The 25,024-nt window shown below is 39.6% G+C and overlaps 1 protein-coding gene across 1 annotated transcript; it reads right to left on the reverse strand.

Moving 5' to 3' along the window:
- Positions 1–9,217: 9,217 nt before the first annotated feature.
- On the reverse strand, positions 9,218–24,881 carry LOC142389225 (RING finger protein 122-like). Its single transcript, XM_075474624.1, has 6 exons — positions 23,879–24,881; positions 19,033–19,189; positions 17,998–18,040; positions 16,287–16,328; positions 15,808–15,890; positions 9,218–14,797 (listed from the first exon to the last, which is right to left on the reverse strand). Exons 1-6 carry the CDS (start codon positions 23,901–23,903, stop codon positions 14,677–14,679), a joined length of 471 nt encoding a protein of 156 aa, XP_075330739.1. The 5' UTR covers positions 23,904–24,881; the 3' UTR covers positions 9,218–14,676.
- Positions 24,882–25,024: the final 143 nt, after the last annotated feature.

Genomic DNA, 25,024 nt, shown 5'->3' on the forward strand with positions numbered 1-25,024 from the left:
TTTTTTTTTTTTTTATTGCAACAACACATCAAAAACAAACATTGTAAAGGCGGGGTACAGTGCAATAACTAATCAAAACAGGAAAAAAAATTATAAGTTGCCATTAAACCAATAGTCCTTTCGGCATTTTGGCTGTTCAGTCCTTCTAAAGAGTTCAAATAAAATTTGAGTTCGTTTTTGAAAGCAACAAAAGATGGTTTCCTTCCTACCCATTTACATTTATGAATATGGTATTTTCCCAAGATTATAAAAAGATTTAAAATAAAGATATACGGTACACAAAAATCATCTCTTTCAAAGAAAAGTAAAATATCTTTAATACTTAAAGAAACATGACAAGACCATACCTCACAACACAGACGCTCAACCTCAATCCAAAAAAATCTTGAGTAAAAACATTCGTAAAATAAATGACAAATAGATTCAGACGTAATACCACAGAAAACACATAAATCTGGCAGATCAATTTTGAATCTTTGTAAAAGTGTGTTTGTGGGGTAAATTAAATGTAATATTTTAAATGAAACTTCCTTGACTTTATTATTTAGTACATATTTATTAAGGCCAGGCCAAATTTTATCCCAATCAACATAGGCAAACAAGCCATTCCAATAACTTTTACACCTTGGAGTTACAGGTATTTGTATCATCTGTCTTAACCATTTATTATTACATTTTCTATCTCTAATGTTTACACCATTAAGAAATAGATTACTGTAAATGTGTGGATTAGACTGCTCGCAGGGAATCCATAAACGTCCACAGACCAAGCCCAGTGCAACGCTGTGACGTCACTACCCAGACAGGATTGCGATGTAAACAACAATGGCGGCCTACGAGTGATTTATTTTTTCTCCAATTTTATACAAACTAAGATATTTCGAGAGATTTTGATATCGTTTTAATGTAGCTGGTAGAAACATTGATCATATTGGTAGCCGGGGTTCCTTTTAATGGATTTATTCTGAAAGCGTGATGACGTCCGAACCGGTTAGCGCGAAAGTAACAGGGCGGTCCAAACCGGACGGTGCAGGTTTTTTAAAACTATATCTTATTTTTTTTTTAGATGAGAAGCCATTTGTGTCATTGTTGTATCTGTTTGTGTTTTTTTTTTTTTTTTTTTTTGCTTTCTTTCAAACATTTTTATGCCTCTACTCTTTTAGATAAATTCCTGTCACTCATTCGCACGACAATGATCAACAGAGGAAGTCAGACGTCACTGAAGCCCAGCGGCTCTGTGCAGCCCAGCAGAATGAATGACTACAATTATTTCCAGCTGCGTGTCTGGGGCAGTTCTTTCACTCACGTCTTATAAAGGCTGCCTAGCACTTGAAGTCAATCATCGTTTAGTGCATTTTTACGGGGTTTAATATTTATTTCAACTTCCTGTGGTGGAGTTGAAACGACTCTACATTTCTTTTTTTATATGTATATATATATATATATATATTTATTTATTTTTATTTCATATATATTTTTATTGTCATTTTACAAAGTAGAAAAAAATATACATACACACACATACAATAAAAATAACAATAATAAGCCTTGACACAAACCATAACATACCAAAAATAATAATAAGAAGAATAAATAACATACAAGCAGGCTTAATATATTGTCAGAGTTGGAAGTCCACTCAAACGCATCACATATGTCAGGGTAGTCACTTTTCAGGGGGGGTTAACTTACAGTTTCAAATACTCCAGTATAGGTCTCCATACACCATTAAATTTCTGTACATTGCCAGATATCTCGTATCTCAGTTTTTCAATGTGAGGGATTCCTACCATCTCCCTCAACCAGGTTTCAAACTTAGGTGGCGAGTCAGATTTCCACATTTTCAGAATGCATCTCTTGGCTATGACCATACCATAATCCACTATCCACATGTTGTCTAAAGTGTTAGATATGCCAAATAGAGCAATTTCAGGATCTCAGGACATAACCAAAATTGGTGTGCAAGTGTGCTTTCTGATATCTTGCACCTCTCACACATGGGAGAAGTTTGGGGGAAGATTTTATGCAGCTTACATTTTGAATAGTGTAACCTGTGTATGACCTTGAACTGAATCAACTGTAACCTTGCATTAAAAGAGCAATAGTGAATGTCATTTAAGGCTTGTTGCCATATTTCATCTTGAATTGTTATGTTAAGATCAGCCTCCCACATTTGCTTAAATTTAACAGCAGGTTGTGCAAGTTTGTGAGAGAAAGTACAAACCAATTTCGAAATCAAACCTTTCGTTTCTGGTGGGCCAAGTAAGAGCTTAAAAATAGCAGCACTTTCTTCTGGCAAGGAGTCAGATGGTGAAATATTTTGTCTTATGTAATGACGTATCTGTAAATACCTAAAGAAATGTGATTTTGGCTATTTCTTTATATTTTTGCTTATTGAACTTAAATTTTCAATTGATGTAGTGTTGAAAAAAAAAAGCTTTTGAATGGCCATTAAACAGGCACAGGTGGTCTAATGTTATATATCAAACCTGCTACTTTCCTAACCATATTCCAAAAATGTAACCATTTCATTAAACCTTTTCATTTGTCAGGCTTTTTTTCTAACGAGGTTTATTCAATAATAAAACTGTCCTTAAGTTGTATCAATATGCTACAAGAGGAGTCCTATTATTTAGAAGAAGAAGAATAAAAAGGCCTCATTTTGCAGCAGCTATACTGTCTCACATGGCTCTGAGGAACCTTTTCCACGCAGTGCCATCCAGAGTTGGCACTGCGTTTCCAGACCGTGTGGGTGCTGTTATACGCCCCCTGCTGAGTGATTCCCAGAGCACCTTGACATGGTCTGGGTCTGAATTTACAGCAGGCCAAGGAAGAGGCTTGATATTTGTTCACCACAATCTATATCAATCGGATTTCTGCCTTGTGGTCAGGTATTGCGATGAAAGGGTGGAACAACTGGATGCAGTAGTTCTTCACAAATTCATTTAGATTTTACCTAATAAAATGAAAGTCGGCGTGAAGGTCAGAAATGATGCTGGCCCACACCATGATGCATATTTATTGATGACCACATGGCTAACCTGGCCTGCGTGTGTACAGGCATGGAATGATTTGAAGTTAAATTTTTTGACTATATGGCCTTGAATTTAGCTCTGCGCAACTTTGAGAAAGATTTTGTGACCAAAGGGTTTTTCATCGTACTCAACTTGGAACAAAATCAAGATGGTTTTCTCTCAACCCAGCAGAGCCACCAGCGGTTATTCATATATTTATGGACGCATACAACTCTGGGAATATTAAAGGACTTATAAGCAAGTTATACTACGGCATCACCTCACTGAATAAGGACAATACAGACTATGTGAAACAGCGTTGGGGAAAAAGAGTTGAACGTAGTGATAACAGAGTACATGTGGCTGAAAGCCTGGGAAACACAGTCATCCTCCACCAACTCCTGGACTTGGAGAGACTTCTGTTGTAAAAGCTTAATTCGTTTCTTTATAAGTCATTGCTGATCAGGCCCATGTTTTTTGTTCTTGCTCCTCCATCCAGATTTTCTGGAGGTGAAGTGGCAAATATCATTTCAAAGGTTCTATGTTTCAATATCAATGTATCATTCCTGACTCTCTGGCCCTCATTTATCAAGCCGTCGTAGAAAGCATCGTAGATATGAGCGGAGAACTCGTCGTACGCAGAAGCTCAAGTGAGATTTACAAAACATGCGTACCACACCAATCCCATCGTAAAACAGAGCGGCTGTTGATAAATCTGGCGGGTGAAATCCATCGTAATGATCCTAACCACGCCTTCTATAAAAGGGCCGCACCTCTAGATTTGCGACATGGATAGACAAAAGACGGCAAAGAAACGCTGTCAACGCTGTTGACAGCTGGGACGGCTGTCAACAGCGTTGGCGATGTAAATCGCAGACCGGACGAGTTATGTATTTTCCCCTACTGTGATGGTCAATAAAATGTGATAAACTCCAGATTAAATGAAATCTATAATTGAACGATGTTTTACTTTTTCTCCAATAAGATCAGGAAGAAGTGGTCCGATATGAAATTGGCCACAAAAAAGGTCGCAGCTCTCGGACGCAGCATGTCACAAACAGGGGGGGGGGGCTCTGATCCAGGTTTGGATTTGAGTGCCTTGGAGGAGAGGGTGGCTGGCCTGATCGGAGCTACGTCTTTTTTCCTTGAATAACAGAATGTGCAGGCTGGTGGGATCTCTGGGTACGGGGTCCTCTGGATGTACATCTGGAAATGGCACTCCATTTTTTTGGGCAATGTATGGAGAACCCCGCATGCAATAATAATATTGCATACCTTTTCGGGCGTATATAGAAGGGTTCCCCCGCAGCCGAGAGACAGATCCACCTGCCCTTTAGGTGCCCTAACCTCTCCACAGTGCGCAGTGTTAAAGCGCCTCTCCTGTTCGGTGTGAGGGTGCGCGGTTGAATAATGAGCCATCACTCTTCCAATTACGGAGTTGTACTTGTTTAATTTATTTAATTTGCGTTTATGTTTATATTTATGTTGAAGTCAAATAAAACATGGTCCTTCTTTGAAGTGATAAGTCTGTAATTTTAACCGAGGGATTTGTTGCGACTCATGAGGCACGCACTAGTGACGCTGCTGTTTATGTATGCTATTGCAGTCACCGCAAGTCAAAATGGAAAAGTGCGTACACGGCCTCAGACCTGTCGTGGCGATTTCATCTTTCCTGCGCTCACGATGGATTTGATAAATGCCAACCTTTGCGCAGAAAAGAACGTACACACGACCTACGCACGTTTTTCGTCTTACGCAAGTTTGATAAATGAGGGCCTCTATCTTTTGAAATATTCCAGATGGATGGAGTAAAGCTGATAATTAGCTTCTTAGGGTCTTGCTGGCAGCAAGTAAAAAGGCCATCACAAAATGTTGGCTCCAGAAAAATGCCCCCACTACAGATACTTTTGTTGATATTGTAAAACAACTGCATGTCCTAGAGCAAATGACTTACTGAATCCGACTCCAAAAAGATCTAAGTGAAAAACGATGGCAGAAACAGCTTATTTGGCCAATGAGTGAGACTGTTTTAACGTGTTGTATGTGATATTCTGACTTTCCAAAATACTGACCACCCCCAGACCTTGAATGTGTAATTGTTCAATGTTTTGTACTATAAATAGAAGAGTTTTTTAAAACATTTGCAGGTAACTTAAAGAATTTTGATTACATTCTTTAAGCTTAACAGAATTAAGTTATTTATATTGTGCTTAAGCTCCAGGTATAATACAAATTTCCCACTTCCCCTTTTTAACAGTAACCCACTCGCAGCTTTCCAACTTCAACACACTTTCAGTACCAGTCAATCAGCCAGTGTTTGGGAAGCTTGTCTTATTTTGCCGGGCCACCTTTTCCCCCTGGGGAGCATTGGCAGGAAGGTGCAGCTCACCAGGAAATAATAGTCAGCGTAATTACTGTGGAAGGATTTTGTGCTGTTGTTAGATAAAGATGAAAGAAACATTGCAGATAATGGGTGTGGGCTACCAGAGCATCCCTCAACTTAAAGCAATACAATGTAACTTCTCAAAAAGCCCACTATGGAGCTCCCCCTACAGGCTTGGAGGTAATGTACGGTTACACTGTCGTAAATACAACACCCTTTCACTTTCATGGTTCACATTTGTTGACGAACCGGCGAGGAGTCAGAAGGTGCAAGCTATGTCGACCGAGAAGGTAAGAGTGATCAAATGTACCTGGGAGCGTGAGAGGGGTCTATTTGTTTTTGCGGTAGGTGTGCCAGAAAGCAAGTCGAAGTACTTCCGCTCAGCTCCCGGGCCGGTCCAGCAAAGTTACATAGCGCAGTTTTTCCAACTCAGACCCACGAAGGGCATAGGAGACAGGCCAACTCATTCTAGCCGCACAATTTTTTTCAAGCTGTTATTTTAAGGTAGAAATGTTACATAGTATTGCTTTAAAGGACACATTTATTGTTTATTGTTAAGTAAAAATAACTGACATGTGTGGCAAACAGAAAACTGTAAAGCTTCTAGGTGAGATACTCACCCAGAATGCATTTCCATTAACAGCTAACTGTCAAAACTTAGTTAGTTGAACTTCTTGCCCTCCTATGGTCTTTTTATAATTTTTTTAAATTAATTTATTTATTTTATTGAACATAGACATAATTACATGTTATCACAATTGGCATCAGACATAGGCACAATAATACTTTAGTACAAAAAAAAAAAAAAAAAAAAACAACCCACATACCCCTTTTGTTAGTGTTTCCAAACAGTCCGGGCCCAGGTAAGTCATAAATGGCCCCCAGATTTTGTCGAAGTTGTAAGTTTCCTCTTTTAAGTAAAAGCTGAGGGCCTCAAGAGGCATGAATTGTCACACCCAGAGAATTGAGGACGCAGATGCAGGAGGTTTAATTCCAAGACTTTTATTAGAGGAGCAGCAGATCAACCAGTTCCTCGTGAGAGAAGCTAAATGGGCTATGAAATATAAATCTAAGAATACACTTTCCAAAAGTGGACAAGTATATCTATATAAAAATTGTCCAAACTCAAAATCACTCCACTAGCGGAGGACAAAACAAAAGACCATGAAACTTTACTTTTAAACTAAATGTCACTCCTACTGAGGAGGAAAACAAAAGAGCCTCTCCTAAAAATCGGAGGAAATATTCTGTGAAAGATTAACAAATAAAAAAGGCCACTCCACCCAGGAGGGAAAACAAAAAGGCTATAAGAAAAAATAACTCTGTAGCTCTTACAGGTTCTATATTATCAAACTTACTCTGGGAAAAACAAAATCACTCTTACGAGGAAAAATACCACTGGGAACTCGGGAACTCGCTTGGGAAAAACGCTAGGATGATGCACTATACGGAGACAGAAACAACACACTGGCACAAGACAGGGAGACGCAGACTCTTAAGCACACCGGGGTAATGGGGAACAGGTGGAATCATTCATACCACAATCAGACTGGAACACGAGAGGAAGGGCAAGTGACCTGGAGCGAGAGGGAAGTTAGTCTTTCAAAATAAAACAGGAAATGACGAAACAATACATGAAACGAGACAAAAACCCAACTTAACCTCACCACGGTGTGACATGAATTCCAACACCCCATTTATCCACTGTGTTACATTGGGTGACTCTTCTGACACCCACTTTAACAGAATACATCTTCTGGCACAGAAAAGCTAAATTTTTACAAGTGTCAACTTGGTGGCAGAGATATCTGGGGGGGTCCATACCCAGGATACAAAATAAAGGACAGATGCAAATTGTTTTACCCACAATGACATTGATTTCCTTAAGTACATCTCCCCAAAACGTATTAATGTGAGCACAATCCCATAGGCAGTGAATGTATGAGCCTTCCTCAATTTTGCACTCGTTACAAAACTTTGATAGGTCCGGGTTCATTTTATTACGTCGCAATGGGGTGATGTGTCCTCCTATGGTGTTTGAGACCATTTATACCAGGAATATCACTTGATTAGCTTATAATGTACTTTGTGACCTATAGGCAAACAGTTAAGATTAAACGTTCCTTTTATGGCAAGAAAATAAAAGTTATACAAAATTATATCTACCATATTATATTAAACTTTCCAGCGGGTAAACATTTGTGTTTGTATTCTGTTTAGCTGAGTAAAGGGGAATTGCATCATGCAGGATGAGGCAGGTAATCGTGCATCTGGGGGATAAAAGTCAGAGAACAAACCAGATAGCTACATCAAGCTACATTATCCAATTTATCTGAGAAGAGATATTTTTTATAGATACTCTGAACCAAAAGTCCAAATCAGGCAGCACACTGTGCCCAGTTTGTTTATGTTGAGAGAGCACGTGAACTTGAATGCAGAGAATGACGAGCCATCTACGTTCACTTAACTACATTCATGTTCCAAACATTCCCTCTACCTGATGTAATCCGACATTTTCTACACAGAGCATGGAATGCTAATGGATTCCTGCAATGTTTTGGTTAAATATTTACTTTGCAAAGCTTTATTATGAGAACTTTCCATCTGTCAAGGACATTTGAAGTGTTTTTTTTTACGTTAACTTATTGACATCATGAAAGGCCCTGTTCAAGACAACGGACTGCAACTAAACCAAGCAGCTAGCAGCTGAGTGATGCTGTGCTTACACTGGTAAGGACTCAAGATAATGCTTTCAAACTAGGGCTGGGCAACGATTAAAATTTTTTATCTAATTAATGACATGATTTCCCTGATTAATCACGATTAATCGCATTTGTATGCAAAATCCAAAAATGAATCCAAAAGTAGTGTATAGCTTTTAGCATTTAGCTTTATTTTAAATGTGCTGCCATATGAATGAAAATGCCATAACATTTGTTGTGCAAACACACTTTTAACATCAGCATCTTTCTGTAGTTTTTATGTAGAAGCCTCGCTCCACTGTCTGTTTCCTTGAATGACTTGCTGCTATCAGTTGTGTGTTTTGCCTTTAAGTGATATTTTAGACTGGAACTACTACGCTGAGAAGACAATTCAACTTGGCACAGTTTACAGATGACTTTGGTTCTGTCGACTCCGCCGTCTGGAAGAACTTTAAAATGAAAATGGCCGAGTAAAAGTTCCGTACCCTTCTCCATGTTTGGTGGATCCGCCGATTACTTTCTTTTCCTGTTCCACAGCAGACAGCAACAGACTTTTACAAAATAAAAGCCTGTGAGCAACAGACTTTTACAAAATAAAAGCCTGTTAGACCTGATTCCTTATATTGGAAGCCCAAGAACAAGCTGGAGGAATCTTAAGTTAAACAAAGTATTTATTCGTGGTCACATGTGAAGTTTAGCCGTGCTGAACTCGGAGAGACAGAGCCCTCGCAGGGCCTCCATCAGAGAGAGCCCCGATATCTGGACACATTTCATATTTATGTCCACCTTTATCTCACAGAGGTTGTACCTACATTTGACGACGCATCATTGAATACTTACTCATGCTGTGAGCAGGCCATCCACCGTCTTCGTCATGTTCTTTGGATGTGATAAGCGATGTGTGTGTGTGCGTGTTGTTTCAGGCGTGCATCAACTGCACCAGACCTATCTGTCCTAAGAGACGCTTTATCTGACCCAGTTATTTTATCCCGCTACGTCATCTTAAAGTCTTGGACATACATTTGCGTTGTATGAGCAGAGTGTATCGTACAAACTAGGAATAGATCATCTGGAGAATTACAGAATATGTATACATAAAGTCTAAGAATAAAGCCAATTTATAACATTCCCCCTCTTGGCATGATTTCATCATGTCAACCTTAAAATGAGGTCGGAGTGTCATATTCTGTATTGTGTCACCCCTGTTAGCGGCAGCCAACCTAGCAGGGCCCCAAACTGCAAGTCCGCGGCCACTTTAAGGTGCAGCACAACCAGAGGAGATTTTTTGTCATCATTATGTAAGCATCAATGTGTAAGCTGTTCTTCATTGCGTTATCAGCAGCAAGCAAGTCTTCATTGCACAGGCATGTGGAAAATATAATAAACAATTCTAATGCGTTAGCAAAAAACTTTTCTATCAGGAGTATTCCATCATTTTGCTCGGAACAGAACCTCTTTCCGAGAGGGTTAAGACCTTCATAACTCACTGATTATAACTCTGCAAATGAGCACATTTCTTAAAAACTATAAGTGTCACGCCTCTACGTGTATGCACGGACTACATGTATAAATATTTATATTATTCTGTGTGCATGTGGCCCCGACCCCATCTTCTGTGTGGAAAACTACATGTGGTTTGAACAGTGTCAAGGCCCTGCTCACCCATAAGTACCATTAACATTACCAGCAGGCTTGTCAACCCTTTGCAGCGAATAGGAGCGAAAACCCGATGGCTGAACCGGGAAAAATTCTCCTATGGCCCCGTTTCCACTTGGCGACCGACCACCTCATTACCGTTCAAAGTCTAAGGTCCCGCTCCAAACAGCCGAGTCACCCCACTGGCAATGGTTATACTAATGATTGGTTGATTTATACCCACAAAATGATTAATCAGCTTAATGATTACATGAAATACAACAGATGAACAAATACAATTTTTTATGATGTCCACGTGACGAGTCGTGTGGTCTCTTCTGGTCCAATCCTGTCACTGCTTGGTGCTTGGTTCTCCTCATGGCTGAACATCAGTTCAGCATTCTGATCCGGACCTAAGCTTGGAAGGAGAGGTCACCAGTACTTCACTTCCTGAGGGATCTTCAGCATCCCTTTTCCCTAACTAATCTTGTTTTTAGGACAATTTCAAGAGAGAATGTCCGCTGTGTTATGTTGACAGTGCTTGAAGATTGTGTGCTTGTTCAACCATCATCTTGGCATGATGGGCACGGCCTTCCTGAATTTCAGATGGACTCCTTGTCCGTTGCTTGGCTGTGAGTCCTGTAGTGGTTCTGAATCTGTGGATTAATAATTAGTCGGAGAACAAATCATGCAGCACACCAGAGCAATTTTCATTTGCCCTGTATCTTATACTCAGGACATGTCTTTCTTGTCCTCACTAGTGGACACAGGTTCAATCCTAGTGCCCAATTCATCATTTCCTTATGTCCCCCAAACCAAAACCAAAACAACCAAATAAAATAAAACAAAAAAAAAAAATACAAATAAGATGCAAATAAAAAAAAAATAACCCAAAACAAAACAACTGGCCAGTTGACATAACCCTGTGTGCTCATATAACTCAATGTTGTGCAGCATTACTGCAGAATTCAGTACCATCAATTTCCTTTTGCTGTGCAAAAAAACTTCAAATCATTTAGAGAACACATCACCACAGAGACACAACACAAAACAACACAAAACAAAGACAAAAGAAGACAAAAACACACACATAATTTTGTTGGGAAAACTTGAGAAGTAATTAATTGCCGAACATCTCTGCTGCAGTTTCTGCTCCTGTGCTGTTCCCTGCTGCAGGACAGAAATGTTAGTGGTTGGCATTAAGTTTTTTCCGGCTCCAGTTGAATCAGAAACATTGCCTATTGAGCTTTTCATGTTCGACTCTCCCACCTCAGGCGGAGAATGAAAATGAGCATTGGCGTTAAATAAGTAACAAGTTAACGCGATAATAACGAGTTAACTCGCCCAGCCCTACACATTACCATAACAGCTTTTAACCAATAAGAGTATGTCCACTTAAAATCTGTTTGTAATGACAGCATTTTGACGAGTAGCTAGAAATGAATAACATTTTTGCTTTCATTACCTGATTAGGACTACGTTTATTTTGTAATGCATTTACATCACTCTCTTACACACAGTTAGTCAGTCCCCAACTCTGGACACATTTGTTCGGAACAATGAATGTCTGAACAGCCAGACATTTTAAGCCATTCCATCTCCCGTTGTTGTTTTCAGTAAATATGTTGACCAATACTGTATGAATTAATCCTTTGGAGATCATTAATGTATTTACAATATTTCATTGCTATCAAATAACTCAAAATATGTCAATACAAAGAAAAATGGGTGCACTGACCGAACAAACAGCTAACAACAGGCCTACATTGGTATCCCAAGAGCCACAGTGTTAGACTATCTCCAAACTATATGACTTTTGGCTTTTTTTTGTTGTTGTTATTGTTGTTTCAGGCTCATTCAAACAGCAGCAGTGGCACCTTATCAGTGATGATGCTGTGATTACACCGATCAAAACCACCTAAAGGTAAAACTGGTCACCGACAGCACAATTGTGTAACCTTTCCAGATATCATAATGACTATATAAAAACACACAACTGTCCAAATGTATGAAAATTAGATAAAAAAAATTAACTTGGTTCAAAACGACCTTATCAAAATACTTGTTGTGTATACTTAATCTAAGTGATTTTACACAGTAACTGCAACGTATAACAGAATATATTGAGTTTGTGGTGTGTGTCATGGAAACAAGAAACAGCTTCTTCATGTCACAACAGAGCAGGACCATTCTTTGAGTGTTTAAGCATCACTGACACACTATACATTTTATTGAAAGGCAGCTATGATACAAAATACTTCCTTTAGAAACAACTTTAAAAAGTTACGCATATATGTTATTTTCATGGTTGAGTCATTTAGGACCCTTAGTTGTAGCTGAAGAAGCATGTGACGGCATGTAGTTATCCACATGGCTGAACTGCCTTGCCATTTAGGCCATCACAAATGTCACTCAGCCTAACAGCAGGATGGAGCCGATTGAGTTTGAGACAACGGACGCAGCCAGAATACACACATCTGCCCTGTTAGCTCACAACGATCATGCTACGTTGGATTAAACAGGCCTCCCTGCTCATTTTTTATATATTAAGAAAAGCATACACACTCTTGATTACACTCTCTGTACTCTTTCTTCTTAAGTTATTGTTGTCTGGAGACTGAATCACCTTTCTTCTTCCGTCTTAAGTTGTGGAAAAAGGATCAAAACACTTCAGTTTTCAGGAGGAGTTGTATGTCATTTCTGGGGGAAAAAATGAAAAAGCAGAGCAGAGTGGAATTTGCCATGCAAACATTTCTCAGAGGCTGAGCTGCTCTGGAGGCAGCAGTGAATCTCATTAGGTCAGTTACAGGAGTAACGCTGCCCATCAACACTCCCAGCATACCGAGCGCAACCGACACAGTGAAGGCTTAATGCTTAAAGCTATATTACAGCATCTGACTCCACTTGCCCCATGAGTATTTACTCTCTGCTGACAGCGTGCTGGAATCGCATCACTCTGGTGAGGATCAGCCTCTTGTCATCTGATATTTCAACAGAAATGGTATGTGCTGTTGGTGTCTTGATACAAATACTTTTTTTTATTTGACCGAAGTTTAGTTATTGAAATCAGAATAGAGCAACGTTAATGTTAAACCCACTGAAACAGAAACCAAGTATAGACCATGTACCCTCTTTCATTTCTGAGGCTTTACTCATCAGGACATCACAAAAGATCATCTGGTCTTTAGCAGGTCCATAGCCTCAGATGAACAACAGCAGCGTGACATTTTACACTGTGTAACAAAAATGTAATCAATGCAGCCCCAGTGTATTCAGAACACTCTCACTGCCTCCATGAGACTTAAGAGGGTAAGTAGAAGCCAGGCACTGCTAATCAAAGGTAATTTATGAGCTGAGCATCAGCAAGTGAGAGCACCTCTATAAAAGCATACGTTTTTGGCACTTTACTTTTCTGGGGCATTAAGTTGTGCCAAAGAGGAAAGACATCAGCAATGATCTTAGAGAAGTAATTGTTGTTGTCCATTAATCTGGGAAGGGTTATAAGGCCCTTTACATACTAGTTGGAGTCCATAATTTTATCAGGTCAGAGCATGCAATGATCAGAGAAATACAAAAAAAAAAAGAAATGATTATACAGGCCTCAGTTAACATGTTAGATGTCAAAGTTAATTAAAGTAGCATTAGAAAAAGACTTAACAAGTATTGCTTGTTTGAAAGGGTTGCCAGGGAAAAGCTCTTTTCTCTAAAAAGAGAACATGGCAGTACAGCTTGAGTTTGCAAAGTTGCATCCAAGCAAATCAGAACACCGCTGTCCTTAGGACAGATGGCAACCAAATGTTGAAATGCACAGTGCCACGTTCAGAAAAACCAAACAGCGCATCGGCACAAAGCTCTCATGGTGGAGATGGTAGCATTTTGGCTTTGTTCAGTAATCTGGGAATACGATGTAATATGTCATGTGTTGTTATTTATCGGAGGCTTTATTAACCACATTTTATGACCTGCAAATGACCAGATGAGTTTTTTATTATGTTGACTTGTGAAACCTTAGAACTGAAAGAGGCTGTACTTTCTCACTGTATTTCTGTTGGAATGGACAGGGTTTTTTCCTGCACCGACCAATGAAATGACTGTAAATGCTCTTCTGTTTTTTCCTCTTTTAGTCAGTTGAATGAAATGACAGTCATGCAAATATAACAATTTTAACCGTTTATCCTCTTTAGAGATTACATTTAGAGATTGTCAGAACTACACACACGGGGTGGAATCAGCTAGTTGACAGCCTGTCCTGTTAACACAATAAGACGCTTATTCTGGGCTTTAACGGTATTCAACTTTTAAGGCACTTGTGCATTAGCTTTAAGCATCAAGCTATTCACTGAAAATGACAAAATAATTCGGGGGAAAGTTAAACTGAAACACTCAGTCAGAATCCCAACTTGGAATGTCAGAAGAACCTCACCAGCTCCAGCTTCAAACTCCAACGTGGCTCCTCTACAATTAGAAAGTGGTAATGGCAGCAGAGATAAACTGTTTATTAGCACTTCTGTCGGTATGTGTCTCATTAAATCAGTTGCACACAGGGCTATACCGTCTCTATCGGTGAGAAGACTGCTACAGCATTTGTATGCAAAAAACGAGGCATATTCCATTATTATTAACTGGTTTTGCTAACGTTAGCTTGACTTCTGAGGCTGCTGGATTGCAGCATCAGTCCTACCGTACATCATGACTATGCTATGTTGTGTAAGAGTGAAATGTGATTATGTTAACCTACTATCTCTTATTGCAGCACTGCATCCTCACACAGTTTTCCATGTATGGTCTTACATTTACGTCAAATTCCACATCCAGGGCAGCTCTGCTTAAAAAATATTGCATCACTAAAACCACTGCTCGTCAGACAGTGACACAGGATCTTTGTGCAATGGCAGTTCAAGTGTCTGGAGAGTTTTCAGTACTGCTGGACACAGTTCCTGCCTCAGACCTCCAGGAGGCTCTGCGGTCGCTCGGGGGCTTGGGGCTGGTCAGGCTGGATGCGGCAAATAGGCTTGTTGCACATTGGGCACACACTGCGGATCTCTAACCATTTTAGTAGACACCTGGAAAAAAAATTAAAGCGATGAGAGACGGCACATGCAAAAGTTACACAGGCAAAACAAAATGGCAGGAACCAGGGGTGAGGCTAGGGTATTTTTAGTGGTGCCACCGTGAGATAGCTCAGCACATTTTTAAAATATTATATTATGCAAAAACACATTTTTTTTTTGCTCAAGGATGCATTATTTTAGTGACCATTTTATTTATTTTCTAGCATTTGTTTTTGTTTTAACTCTTTACTCCCAAAATAAATGTTGAGTTATCTTCAATATTTGTCTCAGGCTCTCTGTTATCCCTGTCCAAGCCACAGTCTTTTGAAATGAAGAGGTCAAAATTGAATGTTGTAGGGGAAACACTACTCAAAGCAAAACTAATACGGCTCCAACATTTATAAACGTACTAGTTCGCCTCAATTAGTGAGAAATAATGTGCCTCTGTGAGCACTGGGGGCTGGGCCCCCCTAAAGACCAGATCCTAAAATCGCCCCTGGCAGGAACGAACTGAGGAAACAAAAGTTCTCGAGGCTCAAGTTCAAAGCACAGCAAAAAATGTTAAAAATGATATTTACACAGCTCAAAACCCACTCTTGACTCGAATGGAAACGTCAGAAAATGTCCTGAAAACACCTCTGTAACTGTCACACCTATGCTGCGGGTTAAAAACAGGTCTCAGTTGCAAAAGGTGAACTCATGTTCAAGCATGCAAGGACATTCTCAGGAATCTGGTGCCATTCTCAGCAGCCAACTCTGCGAAAGTCGCTGACCGGTTTTTGCTGTTTTAAAAGTGAGAGCGCTGACTAAGGATTTGCATTACGACTGCACGCCGCTTCACATAGTTCCAGCCTAAGACGTTTGACATCTGAAGCCTCAATCTGGGACAACAAAGTGAGCTGTGGGATCATCAGCTTGTGGAACAGACAACCAAATGCATCGCGTCTGGGGATGTTTAACTCAACTGTAACTTTGAAATACTGTTGTGCATTTTCACAAACATGATGTCAGCCACCACGTACTTTTTGTGAAAAGCGTGGGAGCATGGGCACACTCCGAGCTCGTCCCTGCTGCGAAACTCCTCTAAACACACCGCGCATGTTTGCTGGAAGAGAAGAAAAAAGATAAGCAGAGATTTGCAAGTGTAAAGCATTTACAAAGTCAGACCAATAAAGCATTCTTTCAGCAGCCGCAGCGTTTAAATCTTTCTTAAAATGATAATTACATTACCTGGATCACTGCCATTTTTGTGGTTATCCTCCTAATTTCACTGGCTTGGATCCACATTTGTGTTATAAATGGACAAGTTTGCCTCCGGTCACAATGAAAAATTGTTCTGTTTGTGTGAATCTACTGCATCTCAGTGTAGCAGCGAATTAGTTGCTGAACATTGCAGTCACATTTAACATTTCTGTTACTGTTTTCTCTCTCTGTTAATCTTTCATTTTACCCGTTTTGAAAGAGAATTCATCCCATCCCTTTTGCCCAGCGTTCAACTTACACCAAGAAGACTCAGTTTCTTCCCCGCTCCTTTTAAAACAACCTGTTGGTGAGAATTATTTGGTGAAATATTTTCATGTAGTTTACCAGACTAAAATGCAAATAAAGATAGTCTAGTATTGACATTTGATATCTTGACATTACAACTCCTGACAAATATGGAATCATCACTCTTGGAGAATGTTAATTCACCTGTTTTGATTTGCAGATAAAAATCACAGAGGTGATATAAAACTGTTTAATTTAACAGCTGGCTTTGATGGATATAACTTTAAAAAAATTAAATTAAATTTTTGTAATAAATGGAATATTTTTAGATCAAGTAGAAGAGAAAAAAATAAAAAAGAATTTAAAATCACTGTTAGTACTGGCTTTTATGGCAGCTTGAATTCCTTGGAGCATGCACTTCACTTTGAGAAACAACAGTCTTCCTCATACAGGTTCATATAGCAGCTGATAGATCACCTTTGCAGGATTGAGCCTTGTCATGGAACAGTTTTTAAATTCCCACCATACATTTTCAATCAGATTGAGTTCTGGCCCGTTGGCAAGATGCTTTATTACTCATAAATGAGCTCAAAGCTTCTTTCTTTGGATAAAAGAAGAAAGCAAATTCTCAATGTGCACATGTGCTGTCACGCTCTATGGGGGTTTTGTGTTTTCCTATCTTCTGGATTTCCTTTTTTCTTCTGTCTACTTCTTGCTCCTTAGTTGTTTTATTTTCTTAAGTTAGCCCACTTGTGTATTAACCTGTATTTACATCCTGTGTTACATCTGGTTTCCATTTCTAATTCCCTCATTACTCCCTCTGTATATATATATGTATACTCCTGATTTTTAGTTGGTCATTGTGGATCACTTCATGTTGTATCATTTCATCTTCCTGAGGTATTTCCCCTCTGATCTTTTACTCACAAAGATCTTCTATCTCTAAGTATGACTTTCCCTCAGTCATCAACAGTCCATGAATGCTTCACTTTAGCCCACTGTAATTTATTTTCCTCTGTTTAGGTGTTAGTGGTGGTTTTTGTTTGGCTTTTCTGGATGTAAATCATCTTGTCTTTAGCCACTTTCTTACAGTTAGGTCACAAATAACGCCTTCTGTTTCTGCCCATTTGTTGTTGTTTTATTTTTTTGTTTTCTTTATAATTTATTTTGTTTTACATTTTTCTACTTTCAACCCTTGTCAGCCTGTATGTTTCCTCTTCAAAACCTTCCCCTTTTTGTTTTTACTAGCTCCAAACTTTAAACACAGCGGAATGGGAACAACCAACATAATTTGCCACATTCGAATTTAAATGACCCTTTTTGAAGGAGTTTTTTTTTCCTGTTTTCTTTTCCTTTCCATTGATTCCACATCCGGCAGGTGCTAGAGCTCGATAAGGTCTGCAAACTCTCCCTTATAACTGCAGACTAATTTTCATAATTAGGTTTGTGCAGGTATTTGTTTTGGAGATGCAAATTCCACATGTCATTCCACAGTTTTTTCTTCTACTTGACCTGAAAAAAATGCCATTCATTGCTATAATTGTATACATTATTTATAGCTATGATTTAAAGCCTGAATGTTCAACACTAAAAGAACATTTGGTGTGATACGTCTTTTTTCCCACCTGCAAAATAAAACCGCTCAATGAAACTCCCAAGAGTGTTGATTTACATATTCTTTGCCTGGGGTTATAGTTAAACTGGCAAGAATGATGACATATTACCTCATTGTAGCCATAGTGTTCTCTTGCGCTTTCTCTCCTCAGTCTGTGAAATCAAAAACAAACTTATCATGTACCCATTTAGTCATAATAATTGTATGTCTTGGCTCCGTATCTGTCTTCATCAGGACATGTCTTATCGTGCCTTGTGAATCAGCTGGGATGATGCAAACTTCAAGCAGGCCTGGAATTCACACAATGTCGAATTCAAGTAGCAGCCTGTGCATCTATACCTCATCAGGCAGAGCTGCAACACTTCTGCTGTCACAGAAAAATCTGTGAAAATGATTGACTTGCAAGTTTTCCTGGCACCTTTTTCCACTGAATGATTTTTAACTGTACCTGCTGCAGCCAAACACCAACATAACTCAGTCCATTTCAGCCTACAAACACAACATATTTTTCACATTTTACATTTGAATCCATGAGATCAAACTCCAGATTAACGTCACTAACACAACCTTACCTTCAAATATATGCTCCCACACTCCACTACATAATATTTTTTTGATAAAATTAACAAAATATAACCTCTTATACAAGGTTAAATAAGTTTCTCCAGAAATCTTGAAGCTGACAGCAGCTCGTTGACCTAATTACAGCCTGTTGGCATTTCCCTAAAGCAGTATTCACTTGGAGAAGCTTGCATCATGTATAGCATTTCCATGTAATACAATGAGGAGCTACTGCGCTGAATTCTGTATTTGATTTAGATGGCATGACTCAAATAGGTCAGCTCATGAAAATATTAAAAGCCACTGTGTGCAGAGTTAGACGGCAATATTTTTCACAGTGAGGAAAACACTGTCTGCCATTGCTGGACTGCTTTTGGCTGATCTAGAGGTTTCATGTGATTGATTCCAGCTATCCCATATGACACCAAACGATGCCAGCGGATGATGCCTCGTCTCCAGACAGGAGTGAAGGAGTTTGATCGAATAAGCTCTGACTCACAGGAACTAAGGCTAATTCTGCCCCCGGTGTACCGGAGCTCTCTGACACCACAACTGTGAGTCATTCTGGTCTGTGTTCCTGTACCTGAAGAGGTAACAGCAGAAGATGAGGCTGAGCATGAGGATGAAGAGGCCGATGCCCAGGATGATGATGTAGACATTGAGTGGCAGGTGGAAGAGCGGTTCAGATGTCATCTTGCAGTAAGGACCAGAGACCTGCTGTCCAAAGTCACACAAACACCCTGAAGACGAGACAAAGGAAAAAAGATTAGAATCAAACGGCAGCAAAAGAAACTATTCCTCCAGCGAAGAAAAGCATGAAAGAAAAGCAGGTATCAAAGAAAAAAGGACCCTAAACTATTACTGAATATCTAGAGTGGTACAGAACTCAGTTACACGTCTGTACAGATGATGACACGTGAATGATTACAACATGAAGCGCAGACATTCTTACTGCTCTGTGTGCGAGTCTGATCCGGCTGTCCTCTGAGACAACTCTGTTCTCGCACAAAGAACAAGGCACTCATGAATAAAATGATGCTCATGACACAAACACACACTGATGTTTCCAAATGCATGTTGAAGCATGTAAGAAAATGTCATAACTTAAACATGAACAAGACAGTAAACAAAGCATGAATTCAATTGTAAGGATTGCAGCCTACAGTGTGTGACATTCAGAATCCAAGTTGAAATCATCAAGAGAGAAAGCTTCCTTTGCGTTCGTTGTTTCTCACACACGCCACAAAATGGCAACACGAATAGTTTGCAAATTTTATGGCAATGGGATCCTTCTGAAATGTTTCATTATTGAACTGCTTCTTTCCCTGCACCCTGATAGCCCACTCAGAGTCCAACTTGCATCCCAGACCTTTGACGTTTGATTTATTTGACTTTATTCCTTAACATCCCACTCCAGCAGTTATCAAACCGATAGAAACTCATCTGTGTTGCTGTCAAATTTTACATTTTGTTCATTGTGTCTTTTGGGACTGCTTCCAAATAATATTCAAATGTCAAAACGCCGAAAATCCTGATGTCGTTTAGCTATGATAGCAGGGTGCAGGATAACTTTACGCCACTGGAAATCTCCCATCTTGTCCACTTTTAAGGAGTGGATAGAGGTTCTAAGCTCAATGGCAAGCTATGAGCTAACACCTATAGAGTGGCTGGGAGGGAAGATCTATTTAATTAACTTTGGGGCCCATTCCTGTCCAACTGCTGGATATGTAAGGATGACACTACCTACCTCTGCATATATATATATATATATATATATATATGTTTTTTTTCAGGTACAGGATATGTATGCTATGTAGATTTCCTAGGGTGTTGTGTTTTTGTTTTGTTTATCTAGGTTTTGTGTTGTAAGTCTGGCTTGATGTGTATGCTGTTGCTGGACTGTAGTTTTGTTTTTTTTGTTTTATTTATGTTTGTAAAGGAAAAAAAAAAAGACTGGGCAGATACTGAAAAAGAATACATTGTTTGATATTCTTAACATATAACTGTAATAATGTAACAGTTAGTTTTTTGCATCTGTCTGAAAAAAACATCTATAAAAATAAAAAATAAAAAAATTTACATTTTGAAGGCAGGTATTGCTTAGTATGGCTTGTGGAATTAATCTGCCAAATCTTTTTCTTTCACTGAAAGGTCTGAATGATCTTTGAATATCTGCCTGCCAGTACCACAGTTCTGCAAAAGCCTTGTTCAACTGTGCAAAAGCAGCTTTGTTACGTTCATTCTGTAAAGACCAAACAGCAATGAAATAACGATCAGGCTTGTTAAAGTCACTCACTGAGAATGAGGCTTTTCATGACAGCGACCGCTTGAACTCACTTCATTTTCAGTGAGATGCTGGCAGAGCTGTTGACTTTCTTACGTCTTCTGAATAAATGGTTGGAGCAGTGTCAGTCTTCATTATTAGTTAAAGGCAAAACCTCGCTATGTTTTTTTGGTCAAATTCACTTAGCTGATCCTCAAAATGAAGACTGCATATGCCCTGTGGTATTTAGATGGAACACCGCAATGACTTCGGATAAACTGAAATCACTTTTGTCGTAGTGTAACGTCTTTGGTGAAGACAAGAAGACTTAGAGTAATCTGATTACATGTCACACACAGCCATAAACAGAAGCCTTACAGGGCTGCCATTTTGAAATAAGAGCAAAGCACACCAAATAACTTCTGAAGCGCAGTTTGTGTTAACTTCTCCTCGGAGCTTGCGAGGTATCTTATTTCAGTCTTAATGTTTACATTTTTCTGAGTGTTCCTGGAAACTAAAGGTGACGCAGCAGTTGTCTGTGGTATGCTGTGTCTGCTGAATATATGAATATGTTGGCAAATATGAAAGCCATGAAAATGGCATAAGAGGATAATATGCCAGTGTTGTGAGTGGCTTATTGTATTTCATAACTGTGGCAAAGAAAAAAGGAAAAAAAAAAAAAAGAATAATTAAGGGCTCAAATAGGGCTTGCAGCTCGGATATTTAAGATTCGGAATAACATACAACTTGTGCCCTGGGAGGGTAGGCACGATGACTTTGCACGTACATTTAGGCCTCTCACCTGCGTGATTTACTGTTTCCAAACCCTAATGGTGAGCATGTGGGGTCAGATTTTGGGAGGCACACTTGTGTGTAACTTGTAAGGTCGGGCACACATGCTCGACGCTGCATCTGTGAAGCCTCTCGTTTCAAATTGAAATGTAATACTGCTCACGCTGTCGGGATTCGTTAGCTGGGGTGTTCCGAACTCGGGGCGAAAGCAGACACACAAGTGCACGGTTTAGTGTTTGGTGCTCGTTATCCACGTGATGCGTGCTGCTTTGTTCTGAGAGAATCTTTCTAAAATAACTATCAAATACACGAGTCTCTGAAAAGCCCCACACCAGACTGCAAAGCACTTTCATGTGAACTTTTACAAGCATCCGTGCGTCACACAGGAATGTGTTCCACTTGCTTTTTGGCCTAACTCTCTGGAGTTTGGGCTTGGGGGAGAAAGAAGTGTTCTTCAGCTTGAGGGGGGATTGAACACAGCACTTTTCATTCCAAACAGCATACGTCAGCCCTAACCCACAGCAGTGAACTTTCTGGAGGTAAAGCGGCACAACTTATGTAGCGGTGGCAGAGCTCTCGTTCAGAAGTTGATCTCTAAGGTCGCTGCAGTGGGCTGCACACGAAAAGGTTGAAGGGGACTGTTTGGTAGGAGACTTGGCTCAAGGAGGAGGTGTAATCTTAGCACGATGTTAGTAAATCATTGATGGCGGAGCACTAAAAGGCAGGCCACCGTGCAGATGCACTCAGCGTGGACAGGTCTGAACCTGACATTGTTCAACGGAGGTAGTAGTTTTGGCCGGAAAAACATAAAAGCCTGACTCATTTATTGGAACGGATTTTATACTAAAATGTCTGTGCGGCCATGTTTTTGTCAAGCCAGTCACAAAATCCATTAAAATTACATTGTAGTTTTTGTTTGTTTGCCATAACATCTGGTATAAATATTCCCACAAGGATGCTGTTTGGCACGTTATTACTCAGTCCAGTGGGACGTTTGTAGGGAAAGTCTCTCCTAAGTTCTTAGTAACTACAAGTTAATGTTGAAATTGCCTCAGCTCGTAAAGACTGCATTAGAAGTCTGCTGTCCAATCAAAAGCAATAAAATGACACTTGCCTCAAATGTAAAGACCAAAAAGGTACTTTATTCCATTGTATCTGGGAATGTCCACAGGTACTATCATTTTGGAAAAGTCTTAGACCTGGCTAGCCAAATTGTTGGTAAGGAGGTTCCTCTTAAGCCAAATTGATGCATATTAAATCTCTACCCAGAGGGCTTCACTACCACCCAAACAGTAAAATCTTTGCTGAACATTTGTTTCTTGGAAGCCAAACGATGTTTTGCCTGCTCTTGGAAGTCAGACACGCCTTGGACTACAGCACAATGGTTGAGGGGATTGACCTTTTATGTTGCTTTAGAAAAGATAAGCTACTCAACAAAGAACAAACTTGACAAGTTTTGGAAAATACGGAATATTTTCTATAATTTTCTTGAGAATAACAATATGGATGTAGATGGTTGGATGGATGACAAATAGGACTTAGTTGTCTTTATTTGATTTATTTATTTAATCTCTGGTCTTTTTAGTTTAGTTTTTGTCTTGTCTTTGTTTTTGTTTTATTTTTTATATTATAATGTAATCTTTATTTATGATTGTAGCGTGGATTTGTGTGAGTACAAACCATATGCTTGCTTTATTCATGCTTTATAACAAGTCCCCTTTCTCAGTTTTTTTTGTTTTATTATATTTTTTATGTACCTTACTGTGCCATTGTGCTGTTTTGTATTGATCTCTGTTTGTTTATAAAAAAAGCAATTAAATAGGCTAAAGGAAGTCTCTATAGAAGGTGCATTATTGAACCTGTAAGTTTTAGAATGGAAAACAATGTACAAATGTTTATTTATTGTTAAAAGAGACAATGTAATTTAATTGCCAGTTAAAAATATAGCATAAATGTGTTTCAGAAACTGCTGTATTGTATTTGTATCTTACGTATTTATAGTTATACGTGGATATCCAACGAAGATAAATGAACCAACCTCAACCAATTCGCTAAGTCTCATTTATCATTGTGTAGCTTAACATTTTGGAATCTTAGAGATATTTGGTTCTTTTTGGGTAATTCAAATCAAAATATTCCCTGATTTGATATTTATTGGACTATTTCTTTTCTTTTCTTTTCTTTTTTTCTTCTTCTTTAATTTAAAGTCTTTGCAGTTAATCAAAGGCTAACATTAGCCAATTACATCTGGCTGTCACTGGGTGCAAATATCCAGTCACAGTAAAGTTCATTGTTGTACAAGAAGCAGTGCAAGTTGAAAACTCTGGAGTATGAGTATAGAAAAAGGAGGTGCAGCTGGCTTTAAAACACTTACCGTGACACCACTGAACAGGATGCATCAAACATGAAGATGTTTGGAGGGCACAGCCAGGAAATGTTGGGGGCTGTGACCTCTTCTGCCGACAGCTGCGACTTCCACAACTTTTCTGGGATTGTTGCCTGGACGAATAACGAAGAAATGCTTCCTTTATGTCCACTACTTTGCAGATTCAGCTTGGTTTACTCTGATAGCAAACAGAGAAGGTGTGCAGTGGGTTAAAGCGGTCTAAAATCCGGACATCCGATTGGAGATTCCCAGCTCTTTGTGATGTTTTACCCTCTCAAGTGTGATACAATCCCATCAACTGTAAATACACCAGAGGCAGAGATCTGAGTGTTGCTTTTTGTCTTCCCAGTGCATGACAAAGACACCAGTGTGGAGCCGTGTGGGTGAGAGGACACTAATGTCATTGACAAGATGAGGATTTATACTCCAAATCTCATCTGACTGTGAAAACCACGAGCCAAGTGCAGTCCCTGCTCCTTTTTGCTGTTGTTGTTGTTGTTGCTTTGTCTCCCCGTCAAAACATTGTGACAAGGCTCCTGTGTCCTTTTTCCTCTTCACCCTTTCCTCTTTTCCTCTCCTTGTGTCCTCTCCTTGTAGGTCTCCACGTCGCCTTCTTTCTCTCTGGCTGTGAAAACCTGTTGTAGCCAATTACGCAGAGACAAAGGGAAGGACATGGATGGATTCCCCGGCAGCCTGACCAGCCAACCAGGCACACAGAGAGAGGCAGGCAGCCTTAGTGCTCCTGTGGAAAGCAGTTCCTCATATCCTCCTCTGCCTTCTTGTTGTGAACGCGAAAAACACGCAGAGGTATGTGACCCTGGAAGACAATGCGGCTAATGTTAATTCTGATCCAGACTCTCTTCTTTTCTTCTGTATTTCCTCCTCACATCCACTCCTCTTCCTCTTCTCTGCTTCTCATCTGCGGCTCTCAGTTTGTAAACAGATCCCTGCTCATGTGATTTGCTGCCTGCATCACAGTTCTGCTTTCACCGCCCCCTCCTTCCTTCTTCCTCCCTCCCTCCTGGCTCGCCTGCCTGCCTGCCTGCCCTCCTTTTACCCCCTAGGTTTTTTCTTCAACACGCAGCCGCCTCCTCCTCATCCTATCCTTCCTTTGCAGCTGCGAGCTATTATTGA

Source organism: Odontesthes bonariensis, chromosome 2 (genome assembly GCF_027942865.1).
Source record: "Odontesthes bonariensis isolate fOdoBon6 chromosome 2, fOdoBon6.hap1, whole genome shotgun sequence".
NCBI lineage: Eukaryota > Metazoa > Chordata > Actinopteri > Atheriniformes > Atherinopsidae > Odontesthes > Odontesthes bonariensis.

What these genes read in the sequence shown, in the direction of transcription:
- LOC142389225 (XM_075474624.1), bottom strand. Translation starts at nt 23,903, where the DNA reads ATGCATCCTGTTCAGTGGTGTCACG. An exon ending in TCCTGTTCAGTGGTGTCACG is followed by an intron (nt 19,190 to 23,878) that starts GTAAGTGTTTTA and finishes TCTCGTCTTCAG; the next exon opens with GGTGTTTGTGTGACTTTGGA. An exon ending in AGAAACTGAGTCTTCTTGGT is followed by an intron (nt 15,891 to 16,286) that starts GTAAGTTGAACG and finishes CTTCTCTTCCAG; the next exon opens with CAAACATGCGCGGTGTGTTT.